Consider the following 20,606-nt stretch of genomic DNA (forward strand, 5'->3'; position numbering starts at 1 on the left):
GGACTCTAAAACAATTTATTTTTAAGAGGAAACGAAGTCGCAGACTGAGAGACAGTATTTGATTAACATCTTTCAGATGTGTTTTACCCCAGATACAGATTACAAACACAAGAGGACTTCATGTTTACCTAAGGAACTGTTTGCGGGCCTCGTTCGTCACAGGTTCGTTATCTGCCAGATCGGTGTGGATGCTGAGGGTGTCTTCAGCTAGCAGGACCTCTTCCTCTTCCACCACTGCAAGACAAGATTGCATCTCAGAGTTTCTGCTGAGTAAAGCAGAAAGAGAAACAAGTGGCCAGGCAAAGCAAGGGTAATGAAAATCAACAGCATAGCAGGAAAATCATAGTACATAATCCCATCATTAATCACCCCCAGTGGCAGTAGTCACATCCCTTTGGTGCATCACTTTACTAAATTGCAGAGGTCTTGTGAGGCAGATTGGTGACCAAATGCATTTACATCTCATTGCCTTATTGCATCCAAAACGCTAAGTGATAGTGTTATAGTTAGTTCTAGCTAAATTTACATATAGAACATGCTCTAGGCATGATCTTGGGATGGGGTCTCATGTCAGGACCTACTGAAAGCCTCTGCTATTGCTAAAAGATGCCATGCATGTTCTTTCTGCCTGTCTGCTGAGAGCACAGTGCTGCAATCAAAGACCGTGAGAACACTGCCACACAAAGGAAACATTTACCAAAATGCTTTAATCTTGCAATATTTCATCAGCATAAAAAACCTTAAAGGTAACCCAAGATTAAAATATCATTTAACTTGTGTGAAAAAAAAAAAAACAACACACCACACACAACATGAAAACAAAGGAAAAATACCAAATTCTGTGTAGCCCTTATAATGGCAGACCCCAGTTTGTTCTTTCCTATTCCATTTTCCTGCTGAGCTCAACCTTGTCAATTGTAAAAGAAATTCTCAACTTTAAAATAATTTCAAACACAAGAATCATTTTTTCTAGGACAAATCAAATGAAATTGTTGAACTAAATTTATTTGGGAAAACATTTATCAATAAAACAGAACTGGCCAAAGACAGCATTTCTTATAGAAGTGCAGAAAGGAAAGACAAAAGCCAGGATGTCAAGAAGGAGCAGTGGACAGTATACAGAGAAAGTACCTGTCATCTGGTTGACAGAGAAAGACATATTTTAAGAAAAAGCAGTACTGTACTTGTTAGTTCATCCTCTTCGATGCCTTCATCAAGTGCATAATTTCGAAGGAATTCTGCAAAAGCCTTGTTTTGTTTCAGAAGGTCTTGGTAAGATCCCATTTCAGAGATTTTGCCATCTACCAGGACAATTATATGGTCTACCTGAGGCAGGAATCCAATGCCATGGGTCACCAAAATACGGGTCTGGATAGGGAAAAAGAGGAAGAAAAAAACAAAACACACATCTCTCAGTTGTCGTTGAGATTAAATACTGCAGTGCATTAATGCTACCCAACAAGTCAAATAATACTGCATTTTTGAGACAGGGACTGAATTATCATCTTAAGGTGAAATGCCAAGAGAAATACACTGCCCTTGTTAGTCAAATTAGCTTTGAAAAATCTACATGAACTTACTATGCTTCCTACTACATGCTGATATAGCCACAAAGGGAAGTAAAACAACTGAGTCATCACTCCCCTCTTTCCCACGTGCTAAGTTTCTTTGCCCTCTTTCCCTTTTAAGCACTGAGACAGTCTGAGAAGATTGTAACAGGAGTAGAAGAGGAAGCAGAGAGGTTGTAATTTGGCTGCATACTGCCAAAGATTTCTGTAAAATTAGTAAGCTGTTGCAACTTCTTCACTGTGCCACCTCTGAGTAACAAGCAATACTAAGCTGACAACCTCTACAAGTTCCTACAAATGTCTTGATTTTGGACATTTCAAATAGTTGGGTTTTAAAAAGACAGAACAGGTTTTTGCCTCTACATGTTCTGACTAGATCACATCACTTTTGCACATACCTAAATAGCAGCTCACCACAGAATCTGTGCTGTGGAGAAAAGGTGTCTGCACTGCCAATTAAACACAGAAATTCAGGAATGATTCAGCACTAAAGCCTCGGTGGTGAAACAACTTTCCCGTTACCCATTAGTGTTTCAGAGCTTATGTGCATTTGTAAGAGAATCTAAATGTCAGCTTACTTTTCCTTTAAGTACCCCATCTGGACCAATAACTTTGTCAAAGATGTGCTTTGCAACATGCGAGTCCACAGCAGAAAGAGGGTCATCTAACAGGTAAATGTCCGAGTTACTGAACACTGCACGAGCAAGGCTCACTCGCTGCCTCTGGCCACCGGAGAGGTTGATGCCCTGAAGGGAAGGAGAGAGCAAAATACCACTCAGTTCAAACAACAGCTATGACTTTTTATGGCTCATACACCACCAGACACATGGATGCTAAATGAAACATGAGATGCTGAAGAGAATAACGCACTCAGAGCCAGGGAAAAGAACAGAACGCCTCTAAATCTGTTCGCTGCCAAACTTCCACTCACCCAGCAATCTGCAGACAGAATAAGCCTCTCACTTAATAAGCTCCTAAAGGGAGCTGTTAAAACTCAAAACAATGAAAAGGAAGACTGTCAACAAGGACATAAAATGAAAACACTCAAAGCAGGGCTGCAGCACCTGGAATGTCTTCCATGTCTCTTATCTTACATACAAATCCATCTATCCACCCAACTTCACGAAATCCATCTCAGATTTAGTGGTCTATGAAAGAAAGCTTTGTTTGCAATCACTGACGTAAAAGTTTCTTGTTAAAATGAGATGTTAAGGGATGATCATATTACTTCTTTTACTTGAAGCACACCATATGTTTCCTCCCTTTTTATCCATATGGGAATAGGAAGGACCTCAAGTATTCTGGCCAGATGCACGCTTACTGTTGGACTACAAATGGAAATGCTCTGATCCACCGGGGCTCGGTGTGCAATTATGTGATGCAGTACAAACACTCAAAGTTAGGAACACGTTTAAGTCCAACTAACTCCCAGAGAACTGCCTGCATGTTTCAGCGCTGATTGTAATAGGGATGCTGTCGTAAAGATCAAACCAAATCAAGTGCTGACTTTACAGTGTTCTCTTTAGCTCAACAGAAGAGGAATCATCAAGCAGGTCTGACTTGAAGAAAATTACCTTCTCTCCTATCTCAGTCTGATCTCCTCCTGGCAGCACTTCCAGGTCAGTTTTTAAAGCACAGGCCTCCAGGACATTTTGGTATTTTTGTTCATTAGGAGCTTGGCCAAACAAAATATTATCTTTCAGTGTGGCATTCTGGATCCAGGCTTGTTGAGGCACATAAGCGACAGAACCCTAGAACAAGATAGGAGAAAGGCAACTCCAGTTTATTATAAGCATCGATTCATGCTTACAACTCTGATTAAGATCTTCAGCACACATATATAGATCCTGTTTGATACATAACCAAATTGTACATATGTGTACTAATTGCTGATCTACAGCTGATGGAATCAAGAAAGTAATTTCATGTAAAACACAAGTAAACAGATGTGGACAAAACCCAAATAAACACACAGACAAGCTGACACAGGAGCAAACAATTTCATCTCCAGCCTGAAGTGCACTGCAAGCAACGGTAGGCATAAGAAGCACATTTCTGTACCACTGCTAAATGGCATTAGAAACAATACCAACCTTCACAGCCACTTCTCCTTCCAGCTTTTCCATTTCACCCAGGAGCGCAGACACCAGAGAAGACTTCCCACAGCCAACATGGCCAACAACAGCAACCAAAGCACCACTGGGGACCAACAGATTTATACTGTGGAGGAAACAGGCTGGAAATTAATTAAATATTAGTTTACTAAAGACATTAGAGGTCTTTAAATGGCCTGAAATACACAGTGACAAATCAGCCTGACCAGGTATAGTAAGCATAGCTTGGTCACTGGTTTTCTCCTCCCTTTCTCATCCACAGTCAACTGCAGGCAGAACTGCAGGAGTAAATGGAAACCCAACATTAATCTGTTTTGTTGGTTGTAAATCAGGGGGATTGGTAACAAGCCTTCTAAGACCCTTTGCTGTGTCACATCAGTCCATCAGCAAACCAAACAGGGCTAATAAGCCTTTTGAAAGCAATCTTCCAGAAATCTTTTGGGTTTGATTTTAAAAACCAGGAGCAACTGTGCTGAAGCAGTGAGTGAATACATCACACCTAAAAATGTCCAAACCATTTTACTAAAATATTCCCAGTGCTAATAAACAGGGTTCACAATTATAAAAGACAAATTAATCTTTCCCAGTAAAAAAAGATCCTTTACTGTTTTCCCCACGATGTCGTAAAAGGTACTGCTTTAGGTCCCAGTTCTGAAGGTGATGTGGAAGTGACTGATGGACACAGTCTCTTTGCCTTTAGTGTCTTTCACTAATGAAATCGACCAGAACTTCTGTTTGCAAAGATCCTGATGCAGAACTAAGGCTTTAATGCTTTAGCAGATTCTTCCCCAGGAGGTAGTTGATATTTTGCACACTGCAAGAATGCTTTGTTTGTTTGTTTTTAAAAACATGAAAGCAAGAAAATTTAAAAGCAATGTGTTTTTTTGTTGTTTTGTTTTTGTTTTTCCTTCTTCCCATTATTCTTTCCCTCTGGCTGAGGTTTGCCTTACTGCTATTTTTAGGAAGTCACCAATTAATTTTTAGGCCCAGGTAGCTAGCAATTTGTGCTGGAGATGCATGGTTCTTTCTGATACAGAACTCAGAACACTGAAGTCAACCTGACTGTAGATTTGGTTGCCTGAACCAAAGCAGCTCCTTTGAGCTCTAAGCCTCTTGCTGGCAGGTTATCCATGAACAGCCTATTAATGTAATAAACTCAGCACAGCATCACGAGCTGCTCAGACTAAGAAGTCTATGAATACTTATCAAGTTTCTGTGATTTTGATCTGGCAACAAAGCATAATACAGGGAAGTATATGCTTCCAGGCAAATTTTGTTTGTATTCATACAAATAGGCAAAAGAGTGAAACGTACTCCTCCATAGCCTGGAAATGGCATATGTATAGCCACAGGGATGAGCCTGCTACAAGAACCTTAAAATGCCCATGAGCTAGAATTATACCCAAACCCAGACATCAGAACTGCCTTCATAAGCAATCAGATCAATTTAATTTGTCCACTGCTTCAGTTAAAACAACAACAACAAAAAAACTATTTAAGAAATTTACCTAGCCTTTCTGTCCTTTAATAGATAACTAGTCTAGGTTGGTTGCTGTGGAGTTAAAGCTTTACAGCACTGTTCTGTAATGCCTGAATACTGTGAGGTGTGAGTATTAGCTACGTGTTTTAAAGTCAGACGAGATGCACTATGGGGCACGTGGTAACAACCTCTCTCAGAAAAAAGCCTGCAGATATTAGCAGACATTTTTCAAACAGACCTTCCAAACGCCAGAAAAAAGGGAAGCAAGTAGATGTATTGTAGTTGCATAAAGAAATCTTACTCTTTCAAAGACGGCTTAAGGTCCTTTCCCCAGCTGAACGTTGCATTTTTAACACAGATGGTATAGCCTGCATGACAAAAATGCAACAGAGAAGGCAGGAAAACTGTTACACGGAATAGCATGACTGAGAGACTTGCACACAAAGGAATCTTTACAGGTTTCATGTACACTGCAGTTCCCTTTTCTATTGGTATGGGAAGCACAGTCTTGTGATTGCACTGGGTCACGAGACGGGAATGTTCATAAGAGTGAAAATAACTGGTTGCAGCTTAAGCTATAGACAGTGAGCTTACAGACCTATGGAGCAGAAAAGTCCTGCTTCACTCTGTCTAGGTGAGGCTGGTCCCAACATTTGCTGCTCAGAGTAGTTCTCAGAATCCGTGTGCAATCATTAGCACAACTGTACTTGAGAAACCACTTTCAAGTCAGTAGGAGACCAACAGCATGCTGTTGGCTTTGATGATTCAGATTAAATTTGCCTCTGCACAGCTTTTTGCTTGCCACAATAACAAGTCACAGATCTGCAGGCTTTCTTCACCTCCTGTTGGAGCGGTGTATAACAATAAGCACGTGACAGCTACACAGCCATCCCTCCTCCTCCTCCTCCTCCACCGCATCACACACGAGAGGTTTCAAACCGTAGCATCACCAAAGTCCATTACAGGAGAAAACACAGCTTTCCAATGGTTTGCTCATTCTTTTAGGATATTGTGCTTGCAATAGAATAAAACAGAACTCCTGTTTATAATATTCCTGACCATTTGTGCAGTGTGAAAGGTGTGAGAAGGTCTTGTTGACCCTAGTCAGTGGATGCACTTCATTATTCAGTGGCATTAGCAACCATTAGATTGCAGATGCAAACTCAGGCCCAACAAATGTAGTGCAAAGCTCAAAGACAGAGCCAGAAGCTTTTGTAATTTCCATATAGAGTACATGATAAAACGCACATTCTTCAAAGAAGAAATTAAAAAAATAAATAATATTGTTGTCATTTGCTTTTTATTTTTTTGCTAACTCAGCCAGTCCAAAACAAACACAAGATGCTTGTTGTATTAACATAGTTTAAAAAAATTCTGATCTCTTTACCTGGTGCAATCACTTTTGTTTCCACACAATTTGGATCAAGCTCATCATGACTCAGGAACTGCTGAATTCTCTTTAGGGAAACACTCGTCTAAGAAAAGAAAGCAGCATTATTTTGTCATTCTTTTAATGGGGACTTAATGCTCTTACTACAGAAAAGATAAGCATGCAGAATGGCTTAAGCCACCCCATGGGCTTCCTGAGCAGTGACTCATTCTTTCCCTGCAAGCAGTCTTATGCTGAAATTCATGTTTTTAACTGTGAACTTTATTAGACGAAGCTACATTCATCTGAGTGAAGCAAAATTTACATATGTGAAATGCCACGCACACAAGCTTACTCAGATGTCTAGCTTTCTGATACATGGCAGCACTAATGAAAGCATATTGGAAAGAAAGCTAGCTAACAGGCAGATACGTGGCAGCTCTGCTTTCCAGAAATCAGAGCTATCAGGTGTTCTTTGTGTCTGAAAGAACTTACGCAGCAGACCTTCCTTACCTGTGCAATGTTGCTAATGACTTGTGGAAGCATATTGAGGGGAAACTTCAGGATATTAAACAAGGAGAGGGAGACAAAAGCCTTTTCTGCGTCCAGGATATTCTTCTCATCCACTGAGACATATACAGCAAATGTTGTCAATGCTACCTGAAAGCCAGAAGGTGAGTTTACTGCGAGATGTGTGTAACATTTTGACATTTTAAAAAGCAGTCAAGCACGGAGCATATTAGAAATAAACGTATCAACAACAATATCAGGAAAATTCTCCATATTTGACCTTTTCAACATGCTTGTCATATGAGTAATTTGATATTTGTTATCAACAAAAAAAGGCATGCAGAATGAAGTAACCGTCAGATTACTAATGGCTAACGTTTAGGTGAACTAGGAGCTTTAGTTGGTGAACTACAGAACCCTGGTAAATTCAAATAAGTGTTTATCTAGCTGTGGTTTGGCTTCATTTCCAGCTCCACCTAATCAAATTTACCCATTGTAAACTTCAGGCTAAGCAAACAAAATTTACTGATCAATAAGAAAGGCAGTAACAGCCAAGTTATTTGCTGGTTCGCTGTATGGCAGGGACCATGCATTGCAAAGGTACCTCCCTGTGCAGTACACCAGCAGTGAGCAGGCAGAGGAATGTGCACTGAACCCAACTTGAAGGAAACACGAAAGAGGCATGATCTGGAGGCCGTTAAGAACGTTTTTACAGGGTTGGGCCTTTGATCTTGAGAACTGTTGGCTAAGAACATTTTTGACAAAGCACTTATCTGAATGTTTTTATGCATGCAAACCAAAAATCTTAATGCAAAAGGGATCGTGGTGCAAAATAAAGAAAAATGAGGAAAAAAAATCATTTCAGAATTGACAACGTGACATTCAGGCTTTATATTTTTACATTAAGACTTTTTTTCCTAAGGTAGTAGCATAATTTAACAGCTCCTTCTCCCACTAAAACAGAGCACTGTAAGAAGAAAAGCAGAAATGAAAGCGTAAGACGCTGACTCGACCAACTCAAAGCTTTTTGGCGAGGACTCTTATACACAGGTATCTCAGATGTTTCAAATTCTAGTTTCAATTTGTTGTGGGAAATACTTTGAAGTGGTTGGAAATTCTCCTGAGACAGCTATTCTCAGCTTCCACTGGCAGGCTTTACCAATAAATACTTTGATACTGATTAACAAATGGGCTCTAGATAAATAGAAACCTTGCTTCAAAGCACATGAATAAGTTTTTGTTTTTTTTTAATGTATTTATATATCATTCCAACTTACAATTGGCAAGTAGAGGGCCTATTTATGAACTTCACATATCCTTCAACAATATGCTTGTACAATTTAAAAAAAATCATGCAAATTCAACTTACCAGGAATGGAGCGCTGATCCATGCAAAGGTGGACAAGGAATTGAGATAGGCAGATTTTTTCAGAACTCGCAGCTCATTCCTTCGTATCTCCAACACTTTTTCTGAAAATGATGGCTCCCAAGCGTACAGCTTCAGCACCTTTATGCCACCCAGAATCTCATTCATTAATTTAATGCGGGAATCTTTATACCGCATTTGTTCTACCTAGGTTATTGGTAAACACAGGAGACAGTGTGTCACAGGAATGACTAGATGAGAGCTTTAAACATGTTGTCTCATAGCTGCAACTGTCCTTGGGCTATTTCTAAAGAGGATGCAGAAGGAGATTAAAGAAAGCCAGACCATTATCAGTAAACTCACTGTGCAAGTCTGTACTTCCAAAGAAACCAGGAATCCAAGAAAATTGTTGAAAAGATGAGTATGAAAGCCTTCTAGTCATCTTCAGTGTTAGGAGTTACATTTTCAAAACCACCCTTACGAAAGATTCAGGTGTTTCATAAAAATACTACCCTACTTCCTTTGATTTCTTCAGATTTTTGTTCCTGATATGCATAGTTTTATTTCTCATGGGATCCCTTGAAATTTGTGGTTACTCCTAGTTTATTTTTCTTCTATACACTAGAACACAGTGCTTCATTCAGCTACTTCACATAAACCAAATCCCTGCTCAGCAGTACGGACAAAATGAAAAATTGTGTTCACACACACCTAGTTATGCATCTCCAAGCACCTTATTGTGGGCAAGGGAAAAAAAGGAATGCTACTATTAACTTGTTAGCACCAAAGAGATTTAATGGAAAGTCTGGATGTCTCTTTAAGGCATGTAATAATGCCACTCTGTTACTAAGGTTGTGTTTAAATATTATCATTTATACTTGTTTTCCAGCTCTTACCCTTTTTACATCAGTAGCTTGATTTCTCTTTTAAACCTTTCAGACAGCCACTGATAAGCTACACAGCACAAACTACTTATGAGAGTTTTGTAGCACAAAGCCAGAGGGCACTATTATATTGTTTTTTCAACCTTTCTTGACTAGAGACTAAGTGAAGGGGGGAAAAAAGGAATAAAAGATATTTTTAGCTCAAGATAATAATTCAAATTTAGCCCCAGCTCAGTAGTGATGAAAGTCAACACTGGCCATTAATACAAGAAACACGTTGCCACATTTCTTTTTCCATCTCTAAAAAGTCATTCATAGCTCAAAGAATTACATCTGCCCTTTCCCTAGATGTTCCTAGAAGCTGCCAGATGAAGGGGATACGGAGATAAAAACTTCTTGCTAACGCCAGAAGCTGTTCCAGCAGCGTGAGTCAATGACTCAATGCCACACCTTTGAATAGCATTTGATTCACTATGGAAAAACTACTATCTGAGAGGATACAGTTATTAAACATATCAGCACAATCTTACTTTTAAGTCAAGTAGTGCGAATGGCACCTCAGAAATGGCCAAGACACTGCTGATGCCTTCACTTCTCATAGCACAGTTAGAAATCTAGATAATACCACTTTCTCTGCTGGTACCTTACCTGGAATGCTCTGGTTTTTATTGCTATTGCAGAGTTCAATGGGATAAGTAAAACCATCACAGCAACTCCTGCCAGCACAGAAGGCCCTAAAGCCTTGATTGAAAGAAAAAAAGGTAAGTTGTTGTTGTACCCAAGTGCTGCTATCCCCTATGGCGAGCATTAAAACAACAGCAGGTTACAGAAACTGAAATGCTTTGCCTCACTGGTGAGCATTCTGCATAGGCAGCTGAACTCCTCCTGGTGAAGTATTCTGATTCCACACAACAACGAGGAGACCGAAAAATAAGACAACATCCATCCCGAGTTACCATTACACCAGTACTGGTGACAGCAGAGTGCTTTGTGATTTACCTGGTAAGTGGTTCCCAGTGGGAGGGGAAAAAAGTCTGAGCTAACACAGACACAGAGCTATTGAGCAAATCTAGAAAGGAACAAATATGCTACAGAGAAGGGATTTTTTCCACTGACTTCTCCCTGACCTAGGGAACTGTAATTACTGAATTAACCCAGTGCCCTCAATATGGATAAGAGCACACACAAACCGCTAACTACTGCAGCTTTATGGCTCTTGAGAATAAATCAGTATAGTTACATTGGTGCTCTTGCTTTACAGTGATTAACTGCAAAGAAACATTTTAAAGAGGAAAGTCAGTGCTCTAACCAAACATGGAATAAACAAGAAACTTAACTGAAGCAATGGAAAAAAATATGTTTATTCCGGGTGAGATTTGTTTCACGCTGACTCACGCAAAACTTCTTGTTATGGCATAATATGATTGTACGATTGTTTTTTAAGCACTCTCCTCGAGTTCTCATTTGTATCTACTACTGGGAATACAGTGATGAGTCCAAAACTGCACCTATCAAAGCATCCTAGGGACAAAGGAAATATAAAGGCTACCTTTGGCTTCAGATGTGTTATCTTGCCTGTCAGCTGAACAAAACAGCTATGAAACTAATCGATCTTGTACACCACTGAAAGTTATTTTACCAAAACCAGGCAGAACAATAAGCTTATAAAAAAGCAGTGGTAGGTCAAAGGATCAAAAATCTTTATACTTGTACGTCATTTAAAAAAAAAATCTGAAGAAATGTGACAATGTCTGTACCTGCCAGAGGAAATACAAAGCTAGAAATATCTGGAGTGGTGCAGACCACAACATATTCAGGAAAGTCACCAGATCCATGAAGCGTTGGGCATCCACTGACATCAAGTTGACAATTTCTCCAACAGTAGATGAGCGCTTTGCTGAGTTTGTGATAACTAAGGACTGAGAAATAAGAGAGATTCTTTGGATTCACAATCTTGACACATATGAAGAAAGATAGAAAAGAAATCCTCAAGAATTAAGAAAACACAATACTCCCCATGAATGTGATTCACCAACAAGAATAAAATGATTCTCACATACATTAATTCTTAATCTCCAAAGAAAAAGACTTCATGACATGGTTTGCTTGTGTTTGCGTTTTGGCCCACAAAATGCTTCCAGTCTTACCTTTCTGTATATCACTCCAGTGATCCCAGTTCTCAGCCTCATCCCAGTAACAAAGCAGTACTGGAAATGCTGGTGAAGTATGAGAGTCTGCAGCACAGCGCAGGTAAACATCAAAGCTGCAATCAAAAATCCCCACCAGGCTGGGGCATCTTTGTTCTTAATGAAGCTGATTAATACACTGTTTTTCAGAACATTAGGGAAGGAAAAGGAAAAAAAAAGAAAACATACAGCAAGTTTAATGGGACATAACATAGCTTCCCTCAGCTATGGCATCCTGCCACATCCTCTCTCTAGCCACAAAAAGTAAACAGCTCTCCAGGATGCAAGCTGAGTTATGACTTCAGCCAAGCAACATTGCAAAGATACAACAGCAAAACCTGAGCTTTGCCAGTGAGAAAGTCCATTTGTAAGTGAGCCCGTAGAAAATGAAATATGACGAGAAAGTCTAGATTTCCCCTGCGATCTGGTGTTCAAACACACGGCTCCGTGTCTGGGCTTTGCCAAGCAGCTCCACAGGGCAAGAGGTGAACAATATATAGTAGGACACTGCAGTAAAGCAGGCAAAACCAGCTTCCCACCCTCCTTCCCAAATACTCTTCCAGCAGCCCAAGCACCTCTGCCTGGGGTGCTTTCCCACAAAAAAAAAAAAAAAAAAAAAAAAAAGCTAGATTAAAAGAAATCCTTCAGGATGGATGCACAGGAAGTTCTCTACTCTCACTTTTTTTTAGTAAAACTGTAGTACTACTAAACTGGTTATTTTTCATTAATAACCATTTTTTACTGCAGACAGCTGCTCTCCCTGCAAGACCTGAACAGCTGTCATAAAACAAGCAGAACAACGTATTGCAACATCCAGCATTCTCAAAAATCACATTTCTGACTCCAGACTATTGACCAGAGAATTGAATTTTCAAAATAAGAGAGGAACAGATTTGAGTCCCTGATTCAGATAACCAGCAGGGGGGAAATAACACTTGGAAACTACTAGGGAGGCCCAAAGCCTTGCTTTAGAAGCATGAGGTTGCTTCAGCTTCAGGTCTGAGATCTTTGTTTTGCACAACACCGTTCATTCATGCCTTAAGTGGACAGCTTCAGAAGAAAAAACTCTTCCTCAAGATTCAGCAATCTTTTTAGAAACAGAAAACTAATTTATGTGTAACTTGCCAGACAGCCATGGCTTCTTCATTTTCTTTTGCCACTAGAATTGCAGGAGTTTAGACTTGAGCAGAAATTCCCCATCATATGCCTTGAGATATCACTGACAACATATCCAGGAATTTATGCAATTTTAAGAAATTCCCAGAATAGACTATAGTTAATGTGTTCCCAGCAGGAAGCCAGCTGCCTCCTCTTCACTAGGGACACTGGAAGAAGACAGACTGCAAGCTATTAATGTCACCATATTGGGCTGGACCCTCTTTTCAGCAAGTGTCTGGGTATGTCACAAACCACCCACAAAACAACACTGTCTCTGAACACAGCTCCACATTATTTTAAGACACTCGTATAGAAACAGAGCCTTCCTTTCTCCCCTTCCCTACATTCACCTATGGCCTCCATCCAAACCCTTCATGCATTAACAGGACCATGTGCCTTCCCATAGGTTTGGAAACAAGAAGTGATGGTTTGGTAGAAAGCAACCGCCATTCTCTGAAATGTTTCATTATGTTTTTGTTAGTTAATCGTTATCTGGTGACACTCTCACCTCAGGAATAATACTAACAGAGAGAAAAATGTGGGGATTGTGCAGATAGCCTTATGGATCTGAATGACCAGTGTCCCTGAAGATGGAAAATAGTGATGTTCCTCATTCAGGGAGAATTTGAGGACATACCAGTTTTGTCAAGCTCTTGCTTTTTTGTTCCTCTTTTTTTTTTTTAACCATTATTTTCTGTTGCTTGGAAATTTACTGCACATTCTCATCACTACATACTGTTAAGAATGCACAAGCTCATCTAAAGTCTCCAAAATCTATCCCAGATGATAGCAGCACTGCCAAAGCACCACGTACTTGAGCATCACACTTTATTTGTATTGTCACACTACAGCTGCCACCACCAACAGCCCATATGGGTATCAGATATACAGAGACTACTGGATCCAGCAAGAAGTGCTCTGCATTGATTTCACAAATAATCTTTTAGAACTGGGAAGAAATTACTTTGGACTGTTGCACAGCACAACAGGTAATTTGTAATCCAAAGCTGTCTATTGGTGATGGGTGATTTATGAATCTTTCATTTCAAAGAAGCTTGTCCAATTTGCAGCTTAGTCCACAATAAAGAACTCCTGTCTCAGGGCATTTCAGGGGGAAGGTGGGGAAACTTACACATGCAGCACTGTGAGGGAAACTAGTTGTGCATTTCAAAAATAAATACTGCTTGCCAAAGCCAAGCCTCCATAGAAATTGCACATAGAAACTACTCACACAGTAAACCAACCTTAAGAGCTGAGGGTTGACGAAAGAAAGTAGGTCTTGTATCAGCTTGAAGAAGGAGCCGATTAAGAAGTATGGTCCGAAGGTCCTCAACAAAGCTTTGAGGAAGGAAGGCTTTCTGTTGTGCTTCTTGTCTCTAATCAGAACTTCTGCCTCGTCTGGACCATCACCAACATGATTCAGTACGTGGTTAGATTTCTTCCTATATGTCACATCTTCTTTCCTAGGGGAACACATCAATCAATTAGTGACAACTGATGATGAGAACGTCATTGCCCTATGTGTACAGTACTGCAGTGACATCCAAAAACCTAGCTCCTTTCTTTGCTCTGCTACAGCAGGACCTCTGGCAAGATCTGGACACATTCAGGGAGAGGCCACTCTTGTGTGCTGAGTCTTGATTTCCTTTATTTTTCTGCACAACACCCCTCAAAAGGATGAGGTGTACCCCACAAGCCAGAAAGCCAATCACTTAGGAATGAGAATGAGGCCCAAAGGAGTAGGAGATGAATGGCTGACTTCCTTTGGCAGACAACTAAATTGACCTTGAATCTCCAGTTTCTTCTAAAAGGATCCTCTAACAGCTGGTATTTACATGCCACGAATAGGCACCCTCACCTAGTCCTTCTGAGAATATTCTTTATTCTGTCACTTGCTGCACTAAACCTTTACCTTTATCTGGTAGCACAGCTGCTTTCTGAGAAGTCTGAGTCCCTCTGGAGACAGGCACTGAACCTCATGCCAAGCTGCGAGAGGAAGCAGGCACAGCCCACTTCAGAGGTCTGCATTCCCGGGACTTTTTCAACAGAGTACAAACCATAGTGCAAAACAAAAACCTCCAAAGCTGAGCTATCTCTGAGATCTGGGACACAGACGACCAAGTTCCTTCCAGAAGAGAAACTCTGGATTTAGCTGCCTAAAGTTTACTCAAATGACAAATCAAGCAGTTAAAACTCTGTTAACTGTCTCCGAATGCAAAATAAGCCAATAAAAGCAAGATCTTCTGCAAAGATCTTTGAGAATGACTAAGGAAAAATTCACCCAAAAAGTTTGTGCTGCTCTCCAGGGCTCTAGGCAAGTTTAACAGCGGAACCTCTTGGGTTTAGGTGCCTGACTCCTGTAGCCTATCAATACAGATTGGGTGCTCTGAAAAATTACCTCTTCCGTGAATTACTCTCAAAGAGCAGCCTGGCAGCTTTTCTATCAACATGTCCCAAATTGCTGTGGCGTCTTGAGGGCTACGGGACCTAAAGAATAATTCCATGAACATCAGCCAGGAAGTTTAAATCCCAAATCCAGGTGGAGCAGAGGAAAGGAAATGCGAGTCAGGGACACATAAGCCTTATAAGAAAGGACAGATGGAAGAGAGACCCTAGTGTTGAGAAAAAAGGCATTTGAAAAATAACTTGCAAGTACTACCAAGTGAGGTGGGATTTATGATTCTTCATAAAGAGCATGCAGATTTTTTTGGAGCTGGCTGGCTACAGAGGCTGGTAATTCCAACAGCCTACGAGAGTTCAGAATGATTGCTGTGGCTAACAGCCCGCAGGTAGAAACTTGTTCACATCCTTTCAAACGAAGGCATGTGCAAATCCCAATTTCTTTGCAGTACAGTTTGAGGGTGGGGTAGGGGAACCTAAACCAGACAGAATTTTGTTTTATCGCTTTGTTTTGTTTTAGACGAGAATAAACAGTGTAGTCTTTGTTCTTCCAGATCAAACCTGCAGAGTTTATGAGTAAAGCTTTATTTTCTGACAACCAGGCAGTTAAAACGCACTGAAGGAGAAACAGGACTACTTGCCCATGGCTTTGTGCTATTAAAAATGTTTATTACAGTGAGCTAACAGCAATGAAATAGATCTCTTGCAGCAAAAATCCCAAAGGGAGAAAAAACACATCTAGTGTTTACTATGGGTAGCTAGGTGAGGCCAGGATTTCAGCAGTGTGTGGGACTCGTCACACCCAGTTTTTTCTCCAAGCAAAAAGCATGTGCGTGGCTTCCATTATTTACAGCTGGGCAGATAATAAATGCTGATTATCTCATGGGAAACACATAGCTTTCTCAGTGGTAATGACAAGGCACTATTATCTTCAATTCATCTACATAAGCAAAGCCTCTAAAATCAGAAGCTAACTAAAAAGTGAGGTGAAATAGGTTCCAGTGTGCTCTCATCCTTCCAGCACAGCTCCAGCTTTCTCAGAAGCAGCAATGCACTTACCAGTAAAGTAAGCAGAGACTTCAGCCATACAGTCAAATGAGCAAAAGCAAAAGGACTACTAGCATGCTTTATTATTATTGTTATTATTATTATCTATAATAATGATTTGAATCCACAGTGATCTGACTTAAATCCAAACTGATCTATTCTGTAACTCATTAGTAGAGAATCAATTATTAGCAATTATTTAACAGTAATTCACAAGGGTGCTTTAAAAGAGCTGTGAAACAATACGCAAAAGGAGTTTTGTAGGTTTAGGTAAAATAGGAATATGATAATCATTACAATGAAATAAGTCTGAAGCTTTAGCTATGACAGAATTGCAACTGATTAATTTTTTAGAAAGAAGTCATTACCATGTACACTGCAAATATTTTCCATGACACTTTCTACACATGCGGAATTGAAACGGCATTTTAATATCATAAAACCTTACCCAGAGCAGACCTAATCAGCAGAGTTTAAAAAAAAGAAAAGCCTTTCCAATGGCTTCCAAGCAACTACCAATGATGTTATTTGACATGAAGTAATTAAGAATGCCTACTTATAAATGGAGAATAAACAGAGCCACCCAGCTTTCAGAGTTACTTGAAACAGCAATCCAGAGTACAGGGATTTGCTTTGTTTTTGCTCTTTTCTCCACCTCAGGCTCATTAACGTAGTCTCCACAGAATTTTACCTGAGCTTAGTGTAAGCCAGAATTTATGGCTGAATTCATTGCCAACTGGCCCCAGTTTGTATGAATGATTTCCAAAACGCAATGAACCCCATGACAAAACCCCAGACACAGTTTCTGGTTTTCCAGCAAAAGTTTTCCTGGACCCCAGGCACTTCTGTAAAATGGCTGTGCTCTTATTATATGAAAGCCTGGGGGACTAAGATTCATGTCTGGGCAGCAAGAGACCAGAACCCAGACAATGCACGCTATTCCACACCGTAAAAGTAGAGACATTAAGTGAACAAAAAACCAAATCAACCAACCAACCAACAAAAGTAAAACCACAACACACACACACACACACAGCACTAGGGGACAAGCTGCTGGTGTTAGTGCTGGAAATCTTTCAAATTTTAGCTGTGAAGTGGAACTCTCCACATCATATTTAGCCTTGCCAAAAAGCTTATGACTTTCCTAATATTATCACATAAAAGGGTCTTTCCAATTTGGCAAGGATATGCACAGAAAATAACAGAGGAAAGCTTCCATATGGAGAAGAAATCTCCACAATGAAAGGAAATGGAAGGCCAGGCATCCTCCTTATTGACATTTTTCATTTGAAACACACTATTAGCACATCTATTTGTTTGGAGACGTTTTGGACACTAACCAAGGAGTTAGGAACAGAGAAGGAAATACAGTTACACAATAGGTAACTTCTTAAGATTAGACTGGGACAGAACATGCAATAAAAAGGATATCCTCTCCAGCATGGATGCAACTATATGCAAGTAATTCTGACCCTCATTCCATTTCCACCAGAGATCATGGGAATTCTGCTGATAACTTCTGAGGCAACAGGAGCAGGGTCTCAACTCTTAAAGTAGACTATTCCTCTCCCTATATATACACCAAACACTTCACTTGTTGGGATAGTTTCATACTTTTATTGGTAGGAAGTGAAGAATTATTTACTGCTGAGAGCCTTCAGGCTAAAATTAATGTCAGGCCAAACCCTCATGATGGCGATAATCAAGAATTCCTTTTGTTTTATGGTGCCCAGAAGTTGTGTTCTAACATGCCTAGGAGGGATGCAATTATAGGGTTAGACATCTACCAGCTCAATAATGAAAGTTATTCATTTTCTCCTCTCCAACCAACTCATCCCCTTCTGCTTACACATCTTCAGCCTTTCTCCACATGGTAAATGACACTACCTGCCCATGCAGATTTTAAGCACCTAGTTAAAAAAGTGTGTAGGTGGTACAGAAGCCCCAGAGGGCTCTTGCTTGCCTCTGCCTAGACATATTAAAATAAGCCAATTTGACTGTTAATATTAATGAGGAACAGATGGAATAAGAGACAAGTGCCACGTTTATTTGGCTCACTTCCAGGGATGAACAGCTCATTAATGTTGAAATGACTCAGATCAATCCCCATTCGCAGAACTGTTTGTATACTTACTGTTTACACTCTGCTTTTTCCTTGTCCCATTCTTTACTTAGCTGTTGTACAATACTTTTCGAAGTATCTTCTTCATTCAGTGACCACAAATCCTTATCTTCAAGGGGTCTTTTATAACCAAGAATTGCCATGCTGCATATATGGAGAAAAACAGTCTAACTCAGTTTGAAAAAAAAAAAAAAAAAAAAAAAGCAAAAAAGCAACTCCTAGCAACAACTCTGGGACTAGTTAGCTAACAAAAGCAAGAAGATACATCTCCGCAGAAGAAAAGTGATAATTATGCCTTCATTTCCCTTTCCTCATCTCTATGCTTGCACTTAAGGAGAGGATACTACATAGTTTTCGTTACATGTACATTTTTCCTAAAGTGGTATTTTCAATAAAATACAACAAGAGCCAACATTCAAAAGCCTTTGAATGAAACTGTGGTGTTAAATGAATATACTGAAGATTTAGAAGTAAAAATAACGGAGTCTATCTGAATTAACTGTCAGAAGTGAACAAAATGCAAAAGTAAAGCTCACATAAATTAAAGGAAAATCAGATTACTCTCTCCAAATAAATGAAAACTACAACTGTAAGTGAAATTTTGCCAAGGGATAGAAACATCTAGTTGCCATAAATCTCTACAGGAAAGCTGAAAATTCAGAACTCTAGAAATTTAGAAAGATCTCACTCTAACTAAAATGAATTTTACAGGGCTGTTGCCAGGACAATAAAGCTACATGGATGGAAGAGAGAAGATCTCAACACTCTCAACTACTAAAAACACAAGTCTTAACATGACCTCTGGTAACTATGCCACTTCTTTATCATGGAGTAAAAGAAAACAATCTCATGTCTGGATCTTTAATATCATCCCATATTACAGCAGTATCATCAGTTGGGAATAATCATTTGTATATATAACCCAGTTTCCTCTTGCACAGGAAATGTCCTCATTAAAAAGCATTCACCCATGAACCTGAACAGGAAACAAAATGCATCTCAGCTGGGTGAAAAGTTGCCACTATCACCTGCAAGTGCAACACAGTCTTACAACTTCTTTCAGGTCACACTCCAGCATGCGGTAAGACCACATAACCAGACCGCATATCCTATTAGGCATGTCAAAATTGTTACCATACTTTTCAGAAAAGAAGTTTGGGAAGTATGAGCACTCTAAAAGTGGTTTGTAAACATGTAAATGGTAAGAGCGCTGACAGTGCTGTGAATGAAAGAGCATCCAACATCAATTACTTGCAGGGACAAAAACCTCCATGTTGGTAACTCTGTACAACACGTATCATAAATAGAGTTTAGGGCTGTCAGCTGTCCAACACGTTGAAAAGAGAGGCTCACCTTGTAAACCACCAAAACGTCAATCTTGAGAGAAAGCCTGAAGTTAACTCTGGAGATGGATTCTATGGTAAAGTTATAGGGGAAAAAAAAATCAAGATACATACTATTACTTCAACAAGACAACAGCTCACTTTGATCAGTTTTGCTATATTATACGGTATATTACATGTATGTACCTATGTCCTAAAAGGACATAAAAATTGATTTATTTAATTTCCCATGTCATGCAGAACTCCTTTCATCTTTAAAAATTGCTTAATATATTGCCTTTAAATCACACTTACATAAAGGGAAGCGTCATTCTACAGTTTCTGAAATTTTCATTCAGGAAATGAACTCAGTTTCTCTCTCAGTCTGGCTCAAGAATAAATCTAATTATAGAGACCATTTTATGAAACGGAGAAGAAATTTAACCTGTGACACCACTGATACCTTCTGTTATTAATGTTTTTCCATATCTATTCTCAACACATATAAAATTGGTTTATTGGGTCAACCCTGAGAGACTTCAGCTAAATGAATGTTAAGCAGGTAGAAAACCATCTTCATAAAAATCACCCTTGGAGTAATTAATACTACACTTTAGTTTTCATAAACGAAATTTATGAAGCAGCAAGTAGGAGAGTTGTTTTTACCACACAGGTTTCAGTCATTAACAATGGGATTTGAAGCCTTTTTCCATGATGTGTCACTAGTACTGTCCATACCTATTGCTTCTTAAGGGGGTCACCAAGTACAGCTGGAATCTCAATGACAATCCAAAGCTTTTTTCAGTTACAAGTATTTTCACTAGGACTCTCAAAACATTATATAGTCTGTAAAGTATAAGTAATGCAAATAAAAATACTTACAGGGTCTGTATTAACAGGGGAAAAAAATGGAGGCTTTTCTTTAAAACATGAAAGAATCAACTCAATGATTATCAAAGCAAAGTAGATGTAAAATGTGGCAAACCTGAACCTTTCATTTACATGGCCCTAAAGGGAAAAAGAAACACAGTAAATGGTTGTTATTATTGTATTTCCACCCACAACACACATAGACACACT

At 39.5% G+C, this 20,606-nt stretch overlaps 1 protein-coding gene across 3 annotated transcripts in view; it reads right to left on the reverse strand.

Annotated features, from left to right (window-relative positions):
* The window catches only part of ABCC3 (ATP binding cassette subfamily C member 3), a 48,306-nt gene that overhangs the window by 10,079 nt on the left and 17,621 nt on the right, over positions 1–20,606 (reverse strand). The window contains exons 5-20 of one of the 3 annotated variants that reach the window (XM_068654711.1): positions 20,409–20,534; positions 19,558–19,619; positions 18,217–18,348; positions 13,880–14,098; positions 11,439–11,616; positions 11,049–11,210; positions 9,940–10,032; positions 8,411–8,614; positions 7,045–7,191; positions 6,550–6,637; positions 5,464–5,530; positions 3,662–3,788; positions 3,143–3,319; positions 2,147–2,314; positions 1,185–1,368; positions 129–234 (exon numbers count right to left, since the gene is read on the reverse strand). In XM_068654711.1, the coding sequence (XP_068510812.1) occupies positions 129–234; positions 1,185–1,368; positions 2,147–2,314; positions 3,143–3,319; positions 3,662–3,788; positions 5,464–5,530; positions 6,550–6,637; positions 7,045–7,191; positions 8,411–8,614; positions 9,940–10,032; positions 11,049–11,210; positions 11,439–11,616; positions 13,880–14,098; positions 18,217–18,348; positions 19,558–19,619; positions 20,409–20,534 (2,240 nt within the window). Of the gene's footprint in view, positions 1–128; positions 235–1,184; positions 1,369–2,146; positions 2,315–3,142; positions 3,320–3,661; positions 3,805–5,463; positions 5,531–6,549; positions 6,638–7,044; positions 7,192–8,410; positions 8,615–9,939; positions 10,033–11,048; positions 11,211–11,438; positions 11,617–13,879; positions 14,099–18,216; positions 18,349–19,557; positions 19,620–20,408; positions 20,535–20,606 lie in introns of those variants that run through there. The other 2 variants (XM_068654712.1, XM_068654713.1) reach the window with 2 other exon arrangements.

Source organism: Anas acuta, chromosome 18 (assembly GCF_963932015.1).
Source record: "Anas acuta chromosome 18, bAnaAcu1.1, whole genome shotgun sequence".
Taxonomy (NCBI): domain Eukaryota; kingdom Metazoa; phylum Chordata; class Aves; order Anseriformes; family Anatidae; genus Anas; species Anas acuta.